This window comes from Salvelinus namaycush, chromosome 3 (genome assembly GCF_016432855.1).
Source record: "Salvelinus namaycush isolate Seneca chromosome 3, SaNama_1.0, whole genome shotgun sequence".
Taxonomy (NCBI): domain Eukaryota; kingdom Metazoa; phylum Chordata; class Actinopteri; order Salmoniformes; family Salmonidae; genus Salvelinus; species Salvelinus namaycush.
This window is the reverse complement of record NC_052309.1, coordinates 13,239,783-13,257,623: the sequence shown is the minus strand read 5'-3', so window position 1 is coordinate 13,257,623 and position 17,841 is coordinate 13,239,783. Positions and strand designations below refer to the sequence as shown.

At 41.1% G+C, this 17,841-nt stretch overlaps 1 protein-coding gene across 1 annotated transcript; it reads right to left on the bottom strand.

Moving 5' to 3' along the window:
* Window positions 1-3,267: 3,267 nt before the first annotated feature.
* On the bottom strand, window positions 3,268-7,044 carry LOC120044219 (ubiquitin-conjugating enzyme E2 L3-like). Its single transcript, XM_038988820.1, has 4 exons — window positions 6,950-7,044; window positions 5,348-5,443; window positions 4,478-4,664; window positions 3,268-4,163 (listed from the first exon to the last, which is right to left on the bottom strand). The coding sequence occupies exons 1-4, from the start codon at window positions 6,974-6,976 to the stop codon at window positions 4,009-4,011; spliced, it is 465 nt and encodes a 154-aa protein (XP_038844748.1). The 5' UTR covers window positions 6,977-7,044; the 3' UTR covers window positions 3,268-4,008.
* Window positions 7,045-17,841: the final 10,797 nt, after the last annotated feature.

Sequence of the window (17,841 nt, the reverse complement as noted above, 5' to 3'; positions counted from 1 at the left end):
AACACCTGAGCCCCACGTCTGAGAGGAAGTGACCCGCTCTGCGGTTAGAGAGGGCCAAAGAAGAGGAGTTAGGCCTGATCCCTCCTCATCCCCAAACTGAGCAATTTGGAGTAAAGTAGAAGTAGAATTTCTTTCCACTGGTCCAGGGACAAGTGTTGGTGTATCCCCCTTGATGGTTAAGGCTGGGGTTGGGGGTATCATAATCTGATCCTAGATCTGTGGTTAGGGACAGCTTCTACCAGAAGCGAAAGTCTTACCTGTAACATTAACCTCAATAAAAATCAACCCTAATAAAACCACTGATCTCTGATCAATAAAACAACTAATTCTCTGATTCCAAGGCGATATTACAGCTTGTGTTTTCTCCTTCTACTAATCATTCTACCCTAATTAAAAGCTTAAATACCTTTCCAATTAACAACTGACTGGGACTTTCCATAACTGTAGTACGTTTCCATTCCCCATAAATGTCATTGGACTTTTTATATGTAATGACTATGTAGAAGATCCATCATTAACTGTGAAGTTGACTATATATATAGCTGTGTTGTAGGTGGAAGTCTGGCAGTGTACAGTTCCAATCGCTCCAGTGAGTCTCTTCTCTCAGCAGGCCTCTGTCTCCCACCAGCTGATCTGCCATAATGGGTTTACTGCAGTAACAGAGTTTAACCCTGAGTTAAGCACTTTTAGAGGTCAGGCAGAGGAACAGAGAGAAGCATGGCAGCAGTCCAATTCCACCAATGGAACTACCAGTAGAATTGGCACAGATGTCTCTAATCTAACCTTTATTCATCCAGGTTAGTCTCAATTAGATAAAATACAAATCGCAGTTGAGGGCTCCAGACTAGAATGGGAGCAGCCTCAGTGCCAAAACGTTTGTCTGTCTTAAAAGGGTAGATTCTGTCCATTTGTCTGTCTGTCTGTCTAGTCTCTAGGAGGGTAATTGGGCTACTTGGAGCAGCTTAGTGACGTGGAGATAATCAGCTAATCGCTGCCTGCTATATTTACACTGAAAGGGTCAGGGGACCACAGAAACAGAGGGCATATAGGACATATTTTTTGCATGTCGGAAAGACCAGGTGGCAGATCTGCTCTAGATGTTCTGCTTCTATGCTTTAGACATTGCGTGACTGAGAGGGCAAGTGCCAGTGGGTTTGTGTGTGTAGGTGTGAGAGGGTCTGTGACCACTAACATGGTCAGAGAGGAAACTGAATCTGGTCGGTGTATTTTTAGCAGAGTTCTGTGTGCTGACCACTAGTCTTCTGTCTAATGCCAAGGAGGAGACATTAGAAATGTGAGAGATGAGGGTTGTAGATTTGTCCCATGGCAATACGTGGGGTTTGGTAGACGAACAACCAGAATATAGCTTTTTGTAGTTTACTGAAAGTTTCCGTACATACATCTTCATCTGTATCCCACAATGATCTGTCCTATAGTAGAATCTAGACTACCCACTGAAATAAATCCCATTTAATAATATCACAACTACCATTGAGCTCTATTAAAATGTTAATTTTCCTTTGGACAATTCACATAATGGTCAAGCTATGTAATACTACACCAATATAATAGTGTGGTGCTGTCTGTAAAAAATGAATTTTTCCATAACCATATGGTCGTTGGTCGCTCATCGTCAGCAGCAGGGGTTACCTCACTGACCTCGCTGCTCCAACTCCTACGGGCCGTTCACTTCGGTGCTTTTCCATTGAGACTTACTCCCACACTAGTGGCTCGCCAGTGTTTTATGTTAATGTAAGCTGTAGTGTTGTGTTTCCATCAGGAGTGACACTAAAGACCTCCCCAACAACCTCAGCATCATTCAAGACTGTTGCTTTGTGAGGTGTTAAAAGTTCACGGTTGACTCCAAATTAGAGCAGGTCCCCCGGAGCCAAAGGCCCAATGAGACACGGGTGCTGGTCCCCGTAGATGGAAACATAAAAGTCTGAGCCTTTTGGGTAAAAGACTTCGGTAAACCATCAATGGAAATGTTCCAATGGAGGTGTAGTCTAGAGGACAATGGGAAACTGAGTCCACATTCACTTCAAAGACAAATACAACACTAGTTTCTACTACACGTGAGGGTATCAATCTGAACAAAGCAGTGCGCAGAATCACTAATCTGCGCAGAACATAATTACAAACCATTTGACTTCAAATTGACCGCAAGAATCCCAAATAGATATATTTGACTAAAACAATAATTTCAAACCTTGCTTAGATTTGTATACGAAAACGTCTCTATATTATGCGTGGGATAATAGGGAACACATCTCAAATTAAAATCACTTGGAGCTGATCTCCTGGTGTCTTTTATGCCTAACAATAAAAAATGTAAATAAACAATTTATTTTTATCTTGCTCAGAAAACCTTGGAGGCCAAATAAGACAACCTGGCCGGTGGGCCACCAGTTGAGGGACCCCGGCATAGAAAGACCCATTGGGCAGCACACAATTGAACCAGCATCGTCCGGGTTATGGTTTGGCCGGGGTAGGCCGTCAGTGTAAATAAGAATTTGTTCTTAACTGATTTTCCTAGTTAAAGGGTCAATTAAAAACAATTGAAAAGACCCACAGACCTTTGGATAAGGAGTTCCATTTCTCTTGTAAATAAGTATCGTCCTCTAGTGGTGGAAAAGTGTTACTGACATATACTGGTCTGCAGTACCTTGCATGCATCTCATTGGCAGTCAACCAATACATCATATCATTAGTCCTAACCCTTCAGTGTTTACAGATCCCTGTGGACTGGACGGGTAACTGCCTCCTGCCTCTAGGTGGTTACTGGCTAACTTTCATTTACAATTACATATATTAATAAAATAATCAAATGTTTTGGTCCAATGCCATTACTATTCCCCAATGGCAGCTGTTCTTCTCCTGATACTGGTCAGGTGGTTGTTGCTGAATGACTAAACAAATGTGTAAATGACTAAACTTCTGCAATTTAATCATCTGATTCACAAATCACTTTGTATGACAAATATGTGTACAAGATTAGTGAATTTGTGCAGTGCCTTTCTAGGGCTGATTACTTCAATACCCAGAAAACCTTTAGCCATCCCCGTCAGTCGCAGAGGAATAATGATAAGCAGTTTCCATGGGAACACGATGTGATAGTCTGATTCCCTTCTTGGAAAAGGCAAGTGGGCAAAGGTGTAAAGAGAGGTACTTCCTGTCACATGGTCAGACCTTTACAGGAAGTGCCATATATCTGCTGAACAAAACATTTCATGATCATTTCTCAATTAAGGTTCAAACACAAACACACATCTTTCTTCTCCTTTTTATAACATTTGGAACATCGTATTGGTGACAAACTGACGTTTTATGGTGAACTTAAAAACTAGTTCCACAGAGCAAAGTGCAACTTCAGCAAAACAATAAAAAGAAATATAAAATAAACATTTTGTCACACACCTGAACCTGGATGCTTTAAATGTTTATCATTTAGTTGCTTTTGGGGTTGTTTTTTTATGTTACATATTTTAGTGAGGGGAAGGAGTGAGAGGAAAAGGGTTAGCAAACAGACCACAAGTTGAGCATTTAGCAAATAGCTTTCAAAACAGTCTACAATCTTTATACAGGTCTGCTCCAGCAATCAATACACTTCCGTGAACAAATCATGAGCAGAACAACATTTTACCCACATATTTGTTTCCTCTCCCTGTTACAGGTTGCTCTCTCTGGCCCAAATCCGGCACTTTTATAATTTAATTTAAGAAATCAGTAGAAAGTTAGTAACAGCCACAAGCTAACACCCAGAGGTGACCGACGAGCCTGATTCACGACAAAGTCCTGTTGCCAGGGCAAAGTGGAGCCGAGATATACCGCCCCAGGAGGAGGAGGGGGGCTAGAAGGATGTGTGTACGTGTGTGGGGGCCATTTTCAGGAGATGGGGTAAGAACAGAGGGGGTATAGGTGGTCTTGGAAGGGGGGAGAGAGGGAGGAGTTGAGAGAGGATCCCGGGGGGAGGGAGGAAAGGGAAGAGGGAGTCACACGTTTGCGTTCTCAGTCCATAGGTCGTTTTTCTCCATGTTTCTTTGTAAACTCTTCTGCGTTCTTAAAGAATTTTTTACGGTCCTTAGAGTATTCCTCTGCTAGGTCTGCCCTGAGAGGATGCTCTGGCTGGGGGTCGTTGACCAGCGCGATCAGGGACTGGATCACTGCAAAGAGACAAGCAGGACAAAAGAGACCGTAAGAATGGTGTAAAAATGGATGACGACATGAGGAAGTCCAGATGAAACAGGTCAGAAAGACACATTGAAATCCATAACCAGGCAGAGGATACAGGATGGAAACCTCTCCAGCCAAATAGATATGAGCCTCTGAGGGAGAGGAGACCGGAGGGTTAGGGTTCAGACAGCATTTCAATGACAAATTATGAAAAACTGCAAATAATAACTACAGAAGAAAACCACAGTGTCCATTGCCTCTGTCTCGCTCTCCATGTGTGTGTCTGCGCTTCTTTCCACCGTACCTTGGTCAGTTTTAGTGGCTGGTTTCCAATTCTCTGCGCTGATCACAGGCAGACACACCTGTCCCTTCTCGTCGATGTTGGGGTGGTAGATCTTCGTCTTGAACGTGATCTTGGGGGGCTTGAAGGGGTACTCCGCAGGGAAGATTATCTCGATCCTGAACGCACCTTTATCGTATGGAGGGTTGTCCTTTTAGAGGGGAGAAAGAGAGAGAATGACGTTTGGTTAAAAGGTGAACTGGTGGGCCTCCCGGGTGGCGCAGTGGTCTAGGGCACTGCATCGCAGTGCTAACTGCGCCACCAGAGTCTCTGGGTTCGCGCCCAGGCTCTGTCGCAGCCGGCCGCGACCGGGAGGTCCGTGGGGCGACGCACAATTGGCATAGCGTCGTCCGGGTTAGGGAGGGTTTGGCCGGTAGGGATATCCTTGTCTCATCGCGCTCCAGCGACTCCTGTGGCGGGCCGGGCGCAGTGCGCGCTAACCAAGGGGGCCAGGTACACGGTGTTTCCTCCGACACATTGGTGCGGCTGGCTTCCGGGTTGGAGGCGCGCTGTGTTAAGAAGCAGTGCGGCTTGGTTGGGTTGTGCTTCGGAGGACGCTTTCAACCTTCGTCTCTCCCGAGCCCGTACGGGAGTTGTAGCGATGAGACAAGATAGTAATTACTAGCGATTGGATACCACGAAAATTGGGGAGAAAATGGGAGAACATTTATTTAAAAAAAAAAAAAAAAAAAAAAAAGGTGAACTGAGTCCTGCTGAACATGTCACAGCAACAAATAGATTTGAATATCGCTGTGAGTGCCTTGGTCCTCCTTGTTATTCTGCTCATGTTTTCTGTCTGGAGAAAGTAGTACGTAGTGGCGCTAGGCTACTTACTGGAACAATGAGGCCTTGCCAAGTCAAAATATTTGTTTCATCCACTTGAATGTTACGGAAATTTTTCATTCCAGACTTGCGGATTTCATCAAGTTCCTGAAAAAGAGAGAGAAAACATAATGAACAAGTTCTTCTGTACTGCTAATTAATGACAGTTAATCACAAACCATAAACATCACCACTACGGGAAGAAGGTGTATATCAAATTAGAGATAAAGGACTGATAAAACATGTCTGTTGGCTGAGTCTTAGTAACCATTAAACAAGCTGTTGGCCAAAAATAGGCCAAAACAGCCCAATGACTGAATCACACAGGTAAACACAGACCGAATGACTACAACGAGTACTAGAGATGAGCCTATATCTGACACTTCAACTGTCTGTCTCTCATCATGGTAGCCGAGCAGCCACATCTCTTCCCTCAGACACCCACCCAGGAAGTGTTCCAGTGCATTCTCACACTCTGATCTCACTACAGAACACTGGTCTCTGCCAAACCAGATGAATGACTCATAAATCCCAGGGCTGGTAATCTTTCACTACAAATCATAAGATTGGGGGTAGTGTCACAGTGTGTTTTAGTGACAAGGACATTACAGTTAACAAACCCATAACAATAAAACAAGGGCACAAAGCTTCCTGGTTTAATATCTCTCCATATAAATCTGAGCTTGAATGTAGACTTACTCTATGTCCTACGGTTGTTTTGAGAAAATAAATGGTTTACAAGTCTATGTAAAAACGTTCTAAGAAATAACCACTGTTGGCACAAATAAACAAAAAGCTAAAGTTAGGTTAATCGATTAAGTTTGTTAACACCCATTGTTGAGAACAGGAGGATTGTTTACACACAGTGTTGGTCAGCTAATTTGACTGTTGGCTATAAAGCTAGCTAGCGCGTTTATTGAGGTCGAATGAATGAAATTCAACTAGCTTAGCTAACGTACTTGGCAGAGAATACATTTCTACAATTTCGCTTTCGATTCACTCGATGACTATTCAAAACTATGAAACCAAATCTGAGGAAATGCATGTTACTGGCCAGCTGGTAAGCTTCCTCGGTTACACATTGAGAAAATAAGCGGAATTAACCTGAGTTGCTAACTAGCTGGTTTGCTCATAGATCCACACTGTTAGCTAACTAGGTAACTGCTGTGCATTGCACAATTAACTCCCTTGCTAAGGTTCGCAAGCTAGCCAGCTAGTAACGTTAGCTAGCTAGCCAAGTTTTTCTGAGACAATGTTCAATCATGTTGAACCTGCGTCACGCAATTTATGACACAATAATGAATTTAATCTAAATACATTTGATGACATATTGTTACTTAATTTAGATTAACAATACACGGATCTTGCATATTAATATACCGGTGCTAACATCAAAACATCACAAAAAAACTGCTAGCTGGTTAGCTTAGCATGCTAACGTCTAGCTAGCTTCATTTTCCGCTTACCGAGTTTCATGAGGTTTTTAACAGTGTGGGGCTAAATTAAACCAATTTAACGACACTTTTAATTTGATCGGAGATTTAGAAATCTGAATGTGTAATTTTCTTTAATCTAATATTTGAAAATCCTAATTTGATTGATCAGGAAATGTACCTTGTGCAGCCTCCTGCTCGCCGCCATCGTGGAATTACTGTCTGTACCCAGAATACACAGCGATATCCAAATAGTCCACTCACTCTCACCTCTGTACAGTGTGTGTACTGTGTACGCACTGTAATTTGAGTGTACTTTGATTTGAGTTATTATCTTGAAGTTATTTAGTCAAATGAGAGCATTTGTCAGTGTATTTATCCTAGTTTGGGAGAAGCCTACACATTATGGGCCACTATTTGTCACTTGATTTAAATAGTAAAAGTGTAATCACATCTGAGCTAAGGCAATCACATCTGAAAACATACTTATAGCAGGTTGCTGTTGAAAAAGTAAGATCATGCAGTGGTGTAAACCGTGCCCCCCCTCCCCCCGCGGGACGGTTGAGCCAACATAGGCTAATGTGATTAGCATGAGGTTGTAGGTAACAAGAACATTTCCCTGGACATAGACATATCTGATATGGGTAGAAAGCTTAAATTATTGTTAATCTAACTGCACTGCCCAATTTACAGTAACTATTACAATGAAATAATACCACACTATTGTTTGAGGAGAGTGCACAATTATGAACTTGAAAATGTATTAATAAACCAATTAGGCACATTTGGGCAGTCTTGATACAACGTTTTGAACAAAAATGCAATGGTTCATTGGATCAGTCTAAAAATGTGCACATACACTGCTGCCATCTATTGGCCAACATCTAAATTGCGCCTGGGCTGGAATAATACATTATGCCCTTTCTCTGGTACAAAAAAAAAAAAAAATGTTTTTTTTACTTTTTTACTCTTTTCCCTGACACTCAAAAGTAGGCCTACTCGTTACATTTTGAAGGCTTAGCAGGACAGGACAATGGTCAAATTCACAGGAAAATGGTCCAATTCCCTACTGCTTCTGATCTGGTGTACTCACTAAACACAAATGCTTCGTTGGTACATTATGTCTGATTGATGGAGTGTGGCCCTGACTATCCATAAATAAATAAAAACAAGAAAATCAGGCCTTCTGGCTTGCTTAATATAAGGAATGTGAAATTATTTATGCTTGTATTTTTACTTTTGATAAGGAAGTATATTTTAGCAATTACATTAAATTTTACTTGAGTCATTTTCTATTAAGGTATCTTTACTTTTACTCAAGTATGACAATTGGGTACTTTGTCCAGCACTGAGATCATGGTACAAAATATTTAACAATGGTATGTATAGTGCCATGCCCCCTGGTGAGCCTAATCTGAATGGCTCATTTTCCAAATCATTAAAACATTCTGAAGCTTACAAGAATGCCAGTGTGCTGGAGTTTCTTTTTCCCAAAAGGTTTTACGCACCAGGAACAATATAAGGTGTGCAAACAAACTACATCACATACGAACAACAACTTACAGACCCACATAAACAATGCGGGTCTGGGCAGGGGAGATGTAGTCCTTGTTTATGTGGGTCTGTAAGTTGTTGTTCATATGTGTATGTTTTGTATTTGGTGTGAAAAAAAATGGATCCCTCACTGAATCAAACTTTTGCCTTAAAATCTATGGAATAGCCTACTACCATGATGGAACATATGCTATTGTAACGGATGTGAAATGGCTAGCTAGTTAGCGGGTACGCGCTACTAGCGTTTCAATCAGTTACGTCACTTGCTCTGAAACCTAGAAGTAGTGTTGCCCCTTGCTCTGCAAGGGCTGCGGCTTTTGTGGAGCGATGGGTAACGACGCTTCGTGGGTGTCAGTTGTTGATGTGTGCAAAGGGTCCCTGGTTCGCGAGGGGACGGTCTAAAGTTATACTGTTACATATCCTCCACCAATCCAAAGAGATTGACAATCGGCACGGCGGCTTGTCAACCGCCGTGCCGCTTGTGGACAACAACTCCTATTTTTAGGGCGTAGAGACAAGTATCTTGTCAGTATATACATCATTTTTGACAATACTGACGTGAGTGTTATTATAGTGCATGCTATGTCCTCTAGGGGGCATATAATCCCTTGCAGAGAAAACACACACACACACACACACACATTCCATGATCGTAATTAAAGATTAATTGGCACCATCTCCTCTCCTCCTCTTTTCAACTCGTCTTCTTGTGACCCACTGTTCATAGGGATAGCTGGAGAGCAGTGGAGGCTGCTGAGGGGAGGATGGTTCATAATGATGGCTGGAATGGAGTCCAACAGCTGGAATGGAGTAAATGGAATTTTGATTTTATTTAACCTTTATTTAACTAGGCAAGCCAGTTAAGAACAAATTCTTATTTACAATGACGGCCTACCCCGGTCAAACCCTAACCCGGACGACACTGGGCCAATTGTGTGCCGCCCTATGGGACTCCCAATCACAGCTGGTTGTGATACAGCCTGGAATCAAAACAGGGTCTGTAGTGACACCTCTAGCTCTGAGATGCAGTGCCTGAGACCGCTGCACCGCTAAGGGAAATTATGTGTGATACCATTCCATTTACTCCATTCCAGTCAATATTTTGAGCGGTCCTCCCCTCAGCAACCTTTCACTGCTGAGGAGAGAGGCATCCAGGTCTTACAGATCAGAACATGAGAGAGAGGATACAAGCAGAGGAAGCTACTGTACTTGAAATGCACTATTGAGATGCACCCCTAGTCAAGCTCATCAGCCTGCCTCTAAAAGTCCATACCTGGATTGTTGACTGACTGTTGCATGGGAAGCAGGAGTCTGTCTGATAGCAAAATAATACAGTTATCATTTGCACTTAAGTAGTCCAAATGTTTTAGTTGTTGATTTTAGTTGTGGTTTGTTATTCCACAGTAAAGGACATGACCCCCCCAGTAATTGGACAGGCACAATGATATTTGTGTGGTTTACTATAAATTGCTTTTATAATTTTCAATCAATTTACAATGAATTACCACTCATATTGCTGTGTTAATAACACTGTCTAAAGGCAGTAAGAAATTAGTTACAATTAATATGTTTAATCTATTTATTTTACTGCTCCTTGTCACATGTTTACACATTGATAGTTTAACTCAAACACAGAATGTATTTATTATTTAATTACCAATGGTTTTTCAAACAACAACTTTTCCATGGTTTATTAACCTTGTCAAATGTCTGTATTTCTTGTGTTTCTTTTAATAATTTATTTTTGAGAGATTCATATTTGATAGAGGTGTACTAACTATTTCGGTCAGTTATTTTTATCTCACACTATAAGATGTAATACACATTATTGGCATACAATCAATGAGACGAGGGTGAAAGAATGTTGTGCATTCATGTCGGCAAGGTGTAAGACTTGAAATAATTAACTCCTTTTTCTGACAGAGACATGTAACCTATAATCAGCCTGCACCACACCCTCTTATCACTACTAGTGAGTTTTTCACATCAAGTCGGTTTCAAGCACCTGGCTCAAGGATATTTGAGTTTGTAGAATGCCATGGGACAGGGGCCCATACATACAGTGTGTCAGAGGCGTTTGTAATCTTTGTGGATTCTGGTCAATTGATCTGGTTTGTATCCTGGTTGTTCAGGGTACTTCTGCTCATCGGCGGATGGTCTGGCATTTCTGAGGCAGAGGCAAACCTTTTTCTCCTCTCCCCCTTTCAGTTGGCTTTTATTTAAATTTGGGCCAGGGGGTAGGCTTCCCAGGGAAATAGCCTGCAGTGGCAAGATGGCGAACAGAGGGTTGTGAGGTGGGATGGTAAATGAAAAACGCGTTCATCGATGAATTAAGGTAAATCTATGTCATATTTCTCAGATCCTCGAATGTTTTGCGATGTAACTTGGTGTGTGTGTAGTCATGTTCAAGAATTTGCACTACGTTGTTTGAAGAAACAACAAACATTTGACTCGTATGCCCAGAGAGGTCTCCCCGTGTGTAGCCAGCTTGGCAACCACCTCTTTACCTGCGTTCCTTTTAACCCGTGCATTGCGGGCTTCGGTTTGTTTTTCACAGTTTTGGAATAAGATAAATAACTTTAAACAAACAAAACATTTACTTAAATCTGATGTATGCAAGGCTGGCGCAGCAATATAGGCTAATTTAATAAAAGGCATTGGTGGACCCCTTTACCCACCCCCTCTGCTAGGGTTGCCACTAGTTACCACAGCCACAAAGTCAAAATGGCTATATCGTGGGGATGTGCATTTTTCCCTTTCAAGAAGATTCGATACATATGTAGATACATGGGCTCTGATACGATACAGAAACGATACGTTTTAGTTTGAAACGATTCGGTTTGATTAGAGAACGAATCGATGCGATTCATGCACAAAATTCAAATCTGCTGTTGATGCAGCTCATGAGCTGGGCCTCTGATCTGGAACTGTCTGAGCTGACTTCTGTTTGTGTACGCGTAAATGGTGTATGTCTATGTTGTATACGATGTAGGCACCTGATCTGAGCCATAAAGGACACTAGGCATCTACGACCCCACTGTCAGGTTAGGGGAGGGCAATTTAGTTTGTTTTTTTGTCGTCGTCCCCCCCCCCCCCACTTTGTATCTGAAATCACCATCACCCACTAATTAACTTGTTGTTTTTGCAGATTAAGGGGTTGAGCTAGTAATGTATCTATATTTATCATTTACAAATGAGCTATGACATACCCAAAGAATATATATATATAGCACAACTTTGGATTTCACCCCCATCTCAAAATCACATTTTTTTTACATTTTGAAAGGTTTTTTTGAGTGAGCTATTTCTTCTCCTCCAGCTTTGGCCATGCAGTGCGCCTCGCAAAAGTGATTCCTCATTATGAAATTATACATTTTACCCAGTATATTAAAAAAAAGACCATATACACTACCAAAACTATTGCTGACGTTGAACCTGAACATCAAAACTCTACCAAAACTATTGCTGACGTTGAACTTGAACATCAAAATCAAATCTATTGTAAGCCCCGTTCAGCAGGTATAGGCAGATGAGTTGTCCCCAGTAGCTTACTTTTATTCCAGTAAAACACCATTTTCAACAGCGCGAAGATAACAATAACCTAGCAAATTACATAGGTTGCCACTCAACTAATACAGCTTAATATCGCGCAAGCTATTTTAGCATTTGAATGCTGAAGGTGCTGCACAGATGTGTAAGATCAGGAACAGGCCAACTACTTCGCATTGGTCAGTGCGCGAAGCTGGGCTACTGATGTTCCCTAGAGTTGTTCGGCATGCAAAAAGACATGTAGATCAATGACTGTTAATATAGTTACATGCTTAATTCGACACTGAAGGAGAGGACACATCAGTTGTCACAAAATGAGGTATTTTCGGAAGGTAAAAAGTAATATGAGCAACAACAAAAAATGATGAATCGCTGATTCACATGTCTGAATGGATTTTCTGACCGATGCAGTTCTATCTAAAGCTTTCCCGGAAGTCTCGCGATGTTCGGCCTCTGGGTTTAGAAACTCTGTGGCGTTATCTATTTTGTTGTAGACGGGTATCGCCCATTTGTATGTTTTTTTCTCTCGAGATTGTATTCTCTCAAATGTGTATCAACAGCTATGTTTCCGTTAAAGGTACTACGTCAAAGAAACGAACGTGTGTGGGCGTGGTGTAGTGTTTGGCCGGAGCAAGGAATCGGGTAGCCAGTATGGGCCCCCAAATATTTTTTGTGTGAAAAAATAATGGAAAACTATCATTCCACTATTACTGCATTTATTTATTATGGACATTTTCTGAAATTACAAATCAAGAATATTACACAATACTCCTTTAACTTGTCCAGTGATTTTTTTTTTATCAACATTTACAAAGTTCACATAGAAATAGATGTGACAATTGTCTGCTAAGGTGCATTTCCATTGAACTTAATTGTCGATTAAAAACAGCAGGATGTAATGATGTCACACCTTAAAATAAATAAATCATAATTGTGGATGTGTTTCCATTACCCATTTAGGCAAGTTGCACAATGCGCATTCATAAATTGGTGGTAGCCAGTTTGCCCTCCCACCTATCTGTTTCATGTAGGTAGCATGCGAAAGCCAGCATGGATAGAATGCAATAATTGACTAATATTTGCCATGTTCCAATAATGTTCATGTACCAACATATCGCCATGGTCTGTGCCATGGTGAAACTTGCACACCTATAGATCTGAAATAATTATATGGCGAAACTTGCATCCAGCCGAGCAGAAAAGCAAGGCGAAGCAATTCAGCTATTCTTGAAATTCAGGACAATCATTGTCCTGCAAAGAAGCATCATTTTTTTATAGCTAAAAAAATAGATTTTGCCAGCATTTAGAATTAAATGTGGAATGGACCTTTTATAGTTAGGCCTAGGTGATGACATCACATGCCCCACGTACCTTCAAAATCATTCAACAACCATAATTTATTTGAAAAACAGTTTCCATCGTCATTTGTCTCAAAGCAAGATAGACAAGAAAAATCCACCCGTCAAACGGATAAAAATGTTGTCTATATGATGTTTCCATTACACATGTCTCAATTTAGTTTTTTTGAAACATTGCTTTTGTTGATTACATTTGGGTCCATGGAAACCTGCCTAGTGTAACCAGTAGCAATAATTTGATGTTCTGGAATTATATGTATTATGTTATTATTTGTATTTTTTTTTTTACAATATTGGATACTTCCTGCTGTTAAATTTAAATTAATGATTTATACCCATTGATTCTTAAAGAATATACCTTATTAGCATCAATGATGGCTTACGCTGATGTAAGCCATCATTGATGCTAATAAGGTACTGTCTTACTGTATCATAACCCAGAATAGGCCTAATGTTATTTTACTCCAATGTTTATGTTTAGTTGCCATTTCTGTCTTGTAAACAAACAATATAGCTCAGGGATTCCCTCATTGGTTGCTAACCCCCTTGAGATTGATAATATGTTCATTGTCCTGCAACATATGCTTAAACTATTGCAGTACTTGCTGTACTAGACATAAGAGATAATGCTTGCTTTATAAATCTTGTTTTATGTTCTGTATCTAGGAAAACCAACCAAAATGCTAACGAAATTAGCCCTGGAGCATTATACTGTGGTATAAAAAAACTAAGACGTTTGGAGATTTGTATTGCATATTTTAATATTAGAATGTTAGAATGAAACAGTCAAGGCCTTCAAACACTTGGACAATAAATATAAAAATAATTATGGTGTCTGACGGAGTTGACAAATCTAGTTAGGTGGATTTTATGAAAAAAGGTTTTAATGAAAAAAGGTTTTAATTAGGAGGTTGTTCCTTTACATGGTATAATATCTGATACTTGGTCTTTAACAATGTATATTTCAAATGTTATTAATAAAAATACTTGATTCTCCCATCTTTCAAAAAACCCTGAGCTATATCAGTATGTTTATAACTGGTGTAAAATCAATCTTATGTACTGCCAGTCCCCGCTTTTATAGCTTGGTCTATGAGTTTTAGTGGTTACATTTCCTCAGCCACGTCCCTCAGCTTTATACCAGGTGGTAGGACTACTGTTTCTCTGAAACACAAACTCAGGATTGTGGCTGTAAAAACATACTGGCCTTTTCTGGTTGAACTGAATGAACACAAACCTGAATGAAACAAAGTTCCCATAATATTTGGCAAATAGACTTTTAAAAACCTTTTGTCTTCCATCCCAAGATAGTAAGAGCCAGCCAACTACACTCCTCAACAGTAGCGGTGCAAGGGTAAAATTACCGGGGAAGCCAAGCCATGATGTATAGGTCTAAGGCCGAGACAATAAGAAGACAGTGGCAGAATAAATTCAACTACACCTTTGTTTCATCACATAACCGAAGAGCAACATCTGTCCGATGAAATCCACAGAACATATTACATGTAACAAACTGTTACATACCCTACAGCATGGTCAAGACAGTTAATGTTTCCAACCTTTTCGGACTACTTAAGAACTATTGATTTAGAACCATGGACAGTTACCGCAAGTTGCAAAGAAAACAGGCGCTGCCTCCACTATTTCAGCCCCATTTCAACATGCTTATTCTCATACAATGAGTAAAAGATACAAAAAATGAATTAGTCCAATCAACTCAAGCTAAATATAATGTGGCTATCCATGGTACTGTTTTGTGTGTGTGAGTAGAAAATACATGTTGATTCATGCTACTTGTAGAGAAACGCCAATGCCATCCCCCTCTTTCATGTTATAATCATTGGCCAGTACGGAGAATGAAGTAAAACCACAAGTCCAAATCCCCATCTCTATCCATGGCCTATTTTAGCTAGCTAGTTAGCCACGAGAGGACAACGACACAATGGGATGCAAGAATTCAAGTTTTCTGTCAATGACGTTTGGCTTCTGATGTGATTGGTCTGAAGCCAAATTCAACATGGCTTCCCTTGAGACTTTTTTTGGTACGCCAGGACCATTCACAGCTGAGCTCACTCAGTTTAGCTCAATGCTGATTGGCTATTATTTTATGTTTTTTTATATCAAGGGAGGCCAAATGCTCGCTTGCTTCCCTTGCATTCAATGCTACGGGTGGCAACAATGTCATACTATTTTTGACCAGACAGCATAGATGGGCAACACATAGAGACAGAGGGGCTCTATTGTTCGCTTGGATGCTTTCTCCGGTGAGATACATTCAGCCTCTTGCGAATTGAAGAAAATTTATAAAACACAGAGAGACGAAAGATGCATTGTTTTAGTTTTTTGGGGGCAAGCCTGGCTTCCCTTGGCATCCCTGAATACATGCCACTGCTCCTCGAATCTTGGCATCATCTTAAGATTCTAACAACTAATTCTGTTAGGAGTTTACATGTGTTCAGTAATAATTCTGTTAGCTAGTTACAGGGCCGGATTAACAAATCATAGGACCCAGGGCTTTTGTTTTTGCTGCGCATCAGCAGATTTTGTCTTGTTATATCAGCCACTGACAGTAAAATCAAGTGTTATTTGTCACATGCTTCGTTAACAACAGGTGTAAACTAACAGTGAAATGCTTACTTGCCGGCCCTTCCCAACAATGCAGAGAGACAAATAGAAAAATAATAGAAGGATAATAACACAAGGTATAAATACACAAGGAGTAACCAACTTGGCTATACACGGGGTACCAGTACCGAGTCGATGTGCAGGGATACGAGGTAATTAAGGTAGATATGTACATATAGGTAGGAGTAAAGTGACTCGGCAACAGGGTAAATAATAAGCAATAGCAGCAGCGTATGTGATGTGAGTGTACAGTGCATTTGGAAAGTATTCAGACCCCTTGACCTTTTCCACATTTTGTTATCTTACAGCCTTATTCTAAAATGGATTTAATCATTTTCCCCCCTCATCAATCTACACACAATACCCCATAATGACTGGCCCCGTGTGGCTCAGTTGGTAGAGCATGGCGCTTGCAACGCCAGGGTTGTGGGTTCGTTTCCCACGGGGGGCCAGTACAAAAAAAGTATGAATGTATGTACTTGTAAGTCGCTCTGGATAAGAGCGTCTGCTAAATGACTTAAATGTAAATGACAAAGCAAAAACAGGTTTTTAGACATTTTTGCAAATTTAAAAAAACTGATATCACATTTCCATAAGTAATCAGACCCTTTACCCAGTACTTTGCTGAAGCACCTTTGGCAGTGATTACAGCCTTGAGTCTTCTTGGATATGATGCTACAAGCTTGGCACACCTGTATTTGTGGAGTTCCTCCCATTCTTCTCTGCTGATCCTCTCAAGCTCTGTCAGGTTAGATGGGGAGCGTCGCTACACAGCTATTTTCAGGTCTCTCCAGCGATATACGATCGGGTTCAAGTCCGGGCTCTGGATGGGCCACTCAAGGACATTCTGACACTTTTCCTGTAGCCACTCCTGCATTGTCTTGGCTGTGTGCTTAGGTTCGTTATCCTGTTGGAAGATGAACCTTCGCCCCAGTCTGAGGTCCTGAGCGCTCTGGAGCAGGTTTTTATCAAGGATCTCTCTTTACTTTGCTCCGTTAATCTTTCCCTCGATCCTGACTAGTCTCCCAGTCCCTGCCCCTGAAAAACATCCCCACAACATGATGCTGACACCACCATGCTTCACCCTAGGGCTGGTGCCAGGATTCCTCCAGATTTGACGCTTGGCATTCAGGCCAAAGAATTCGATCTTGGTTTCATCAGACCAGAGAATCTTGTTTCTCATGGTCTGAGAGTCTTTAGGTCCCTTTTTGGCAAACTTCAAGTGGGCTGTCATGTGCCTTTTACAGAGGAGTGGCTTCCGTCTGGCCACTCTACCATGAAGGCCTGATTTGGTGGAGTGGTGCAGAGATTTGCTCTTCATGAAGTTTCTCCCATCTCTACAGAGGAACTCTGGAGCTCTGTCAGTGACCATCGGGTTCTTGGTCACCTCCCTGACCAAGGCCCTTCTCCCCCGATTGCTCAGTTTGACTGAAGGGACAGCTCTAGGAAGAGTGGTGGTCGTTCCAAACTTCTTCCATTTAAGAATGATGGAGGACACTGTGTTCTTGGGAACCTTTAATGCTGCAGATATGTTTTGGTACTCTTCCCCAGATCTGTGCCTCAACACAATCCTAATCTCGGAGCTCTACGGACAATTCCTTCAACCTCATTGCTTGGTTTTCTCTCTGACATGCACGGTCAACTGTGGGACCTTATATAGACAGGTGTGTGCCTTTCCAAATCATGTCCAATCAATTGAATTTACCACAGGTGGACTCCAATAAAGTTGTAGAAAGGATGATCAATGGAAACAGGATGCACCTGAGCTCAATTCCGAGTCTCATAGCAGTGTCTGAATACTTATGTAAATAAGGTATTTCTGTTTATACAAAAATGTATAAAAACCTGTTTTGGCTTCGTCATTATGGGGTATTGTGTGTAGATTGATGAGATGTTTTATTTTCTTTACCTGTTTTAGAATAAGGCTGTAATGTGGGAAAAGTCAAGGGGGGTCTGAATACTTTCCGAATTCACTGTATGTGATGTG

Excerpts from the sequence above, each read along its gene's own strand:
- LOC120044219 (XM_038988820.1), bottom strand. The coding sequence starts at position 6,976 with ATGGCGGCGAGCAGGAGGCTGCACAAG. Across the intron at positions 5,444-6,949 it reads CGAGCAGGAGGCTGCACAAG|GAACTTGATGAAATCCGCAA; the intron begins GTACATTTCCTG and ends TCTCTTTTTCAG. Across the intron at positions 4,665-5,347 it reads GGCAAGGCCTCATTGTTCCA|GACAACCCTCCATACGATAA; the intron begins GTAAGTAGCCTA and ends CCCCTCTAAAAG.